The 2,641-nt window shown below is 30.4% G+C and overlaps 1 protein-coding gene across 1 annotated transcript in view; it reads left to right on the top strand.

Annotated features, from left to right (window-relative positions):
* The first annotated feature begins 1,691 nt into the window (after positions 1-1,691).
* LOC106478289 (hemicentin-2-like) overlaps positions 1,692-2,641 on the top strand; it is a 25,371-nt gene continuing 24,421 nt past the window's right edge. The window contains exon 1 of the mRNA XM_022381882.1: positions 1,692-1,770. Within this exon, the coding sequence (XP_022237590.1) occupies positions 1,692-1,770 (79 nt within the window). The remainder of the gene's footprint in view (positions 1,771-2,641) is intronic.

The raw sequence follows: 2,641 nt of genomic DNA, 5'->3' as shown, positions 1-2,641 counted from the left end.
TTCCATTTTTACATTATACGTGATTAATATTTTCCCTTTTCACATTATACCTGATTATTATTTTCCCTTTTTACATTATACCTGATTATTATTTTCCATTTTTACATTATACCTGATTAATATTTTTCCCTTTTTTACATTATACCTGATTAATATTTTCCCTTTTTTACATTATACCTGATTAACATTTTCCCTTTTCACATTATACCTGATTAACATTTCCCCCTTTTACATTATACTTGATTAATATTTTCCATTTTTACATTATACCTAATTAATATTTTTTCATAAAGATATTTGTTTTGCTTAATACCGTTTTTCGAGTTTAATTTTTTTCTTATTCGTTAACTCGTTCCGTTTAGTTTGTTGTTTATATCAAGCCGTGTCTTCAACCATATTCTACTTACCTATTTAGATCCTCAGTGGCTCAGCGATAAGTCTGAAAACTTATAACACTAAAAACCTGGTTTCGATCAGTCATCTAGCTTTTAACGATATGTTATTAACGGTTGTAGTTATGCTGCAATGTGAATGAGAAAACCTCCTGCTGTTCTTTAACATTCTAATCAGAACAAAAATTCCGTATTTTAAACACCATAACAGAAGTGATGCAAGTCCCCTGTGGATCAACAATAAGTGCACGAACTTATAACACGTTTCCATTCCCCGCAGGTATCCTACTGTGTATGTTTTTGCCAAGAAAATGACACCATCACATAACGTACTTAAATCTTAATAGTAATCAAATCAATCGCGTATTATTTCGATTACATCTTATTTTTTAAAGAGAGTGTACTCACTTATAGTTATAATTATGGAAAATAATTGAGTCTTTACTGAAGTTTCAGAGAATTAGGTAATAAGGTGTGATATGTAACACCTGTGACGAAATTTGACAGTGTATTTTAACTTACCTAAAACAGTTCAAAGTAAGTGAGTATTTATTTAACAAACATCCTTAAGCTCTCTATGTTCTTCTTATTATTAAACGAAAATTTGAAAAACAAATATTTCGTGTGTTTTTTTTTTAATCTAAACAAGAGAAATAAATAGCCTAGATTCAGTTATTTATAAGTATTGATCGATGAGACCAAAATGAAAAAACATTTAAGAACCGTGGTTATGTGAGGAATTTAATGGAGTAACTGATTGCTCGTGTTACGACACTCTCCAAAACAGCTAAAAGGCTGTCACTCTGATTTTGCTGACTAATGATAGTATGATGTATTACTTTATAAGAGCATTTGGAGAAACAATGTCGTTATAGTTTTATGGTTAATATGACTCTGAATAAGTGGGCTTATATATTTATGACGATATGAAAAAATCTGCCTCTCTCACACATAATTATAAAAATTCTGTGACTTCCGTTTTTCTGTAGAGGGCGCAATTTATATATTGGCTTTGGCTGTGGGCCAATCAGGCAACAAATGAGAACGACACGCGGAAAACCGGTCGCTGTGAAACGATAGAGGCTGAATGGTTATGTAGCTAGCAGAAACTTTAACCTGAAGTTGTTCTTCATCCAGAAGATGATAGATTTTATTTCACCACAAGTGAGGTTTCAGATAATTAAAACATATATGTATTACTTGACACTTTTTTCTAAGTAAACTAAATCTAAAAAAGAATATATTTCAGGTGGTGCATAAATTTGTTCCCTGAAAACTTTCTCAGTAGCGACAATAACGATGACCATCCTTAATGGACGATTGGTTCAAATATTTTCGATGCTAACGACATTTGTTCACCTTCCTGAAGCCAAAACTTGTAAGTGTCTTTCCAAAAATGCTTTACTTTAAGGATGTCAGGCATATAAGTATAGCGATCTGTTAACGATATTTAACAACTGTTATGTAACAAAATGATAGTTTGTATTATTATAAACTGGAGAAGAGTATAGTTACAACATTCCAATTTTCTTTAACAATTGCCCCCAGTGGCACAGCGATATTTCTGCGGATTTACAACGCTAGAATCCGGGTTTCGATACCCGTGGTGGGCAGAGTACAGATAGCCCATTGTGTAGCTTAATTTCAAAACAAACAAAAACAATTCTCTAAGAACGGTTATTTGGTGAACTTCATTGTTTTCGTTTTACTCCCATAACAACTTACAGTTGCATTTTTTATTGTTATTCATTGAACAACACTTTATCTAAGTTCATTTATCATTTATGCAATAAAAGACTATCAAAAGTAAATCAGCTAACGAAAACTAAACTTTCTAAAAGTATCAAGTTTTTATAATGATTTTTTGATGTTGGTTTAACGTTTTTAATTTAATTGTTTTGCTATATATATTTTCGTTGCTAAATATTTTATTTGGTTTTCTTTATTGTAAATAAATACTCAATATTTAGATTATTGACACTATCACTTGGAGTTCTCATACATCTTATCTTCGGAGAAAAAATATGTATACGAATATACTGATACATAAATCTTGGTTAGAAACAGGAGAAAAACGCATTTCTGTAAATCTTTTCTTTAACTCTCTCAGTTTAAATTCATCAAACACTCCTAAAATTGATAGTATCACATACATTAGTAAAAGTATTAGGTCGTCAAAAAATTGATGTCGCTTTTTTTAAATGAAAAAACCCGACAACTTATATATCAAAACAAAACATTTATTAAAT

This window comes from Limulus polyphemus, unplaced genomic scaffold (genome assembly GCF_000517525.1).
Source record: "Limulus polyphemus unplaced genomic scaffold, Limulus_polyphemus-2.1.2 Scaffold197, whole genome shotgun sequence".
Taxonomy (NCBI): Eukaryota; Metazoa; Arthropoda; class Merostomata; order Xiphosura; family Limulidae; genus Limulus; species Limulus polyphemus.
The sequence above is the reverse complement of the archived record's forward strand: the minus strand, read 5'-3'. Positions and strand labels throughout refer to the sequence as shown.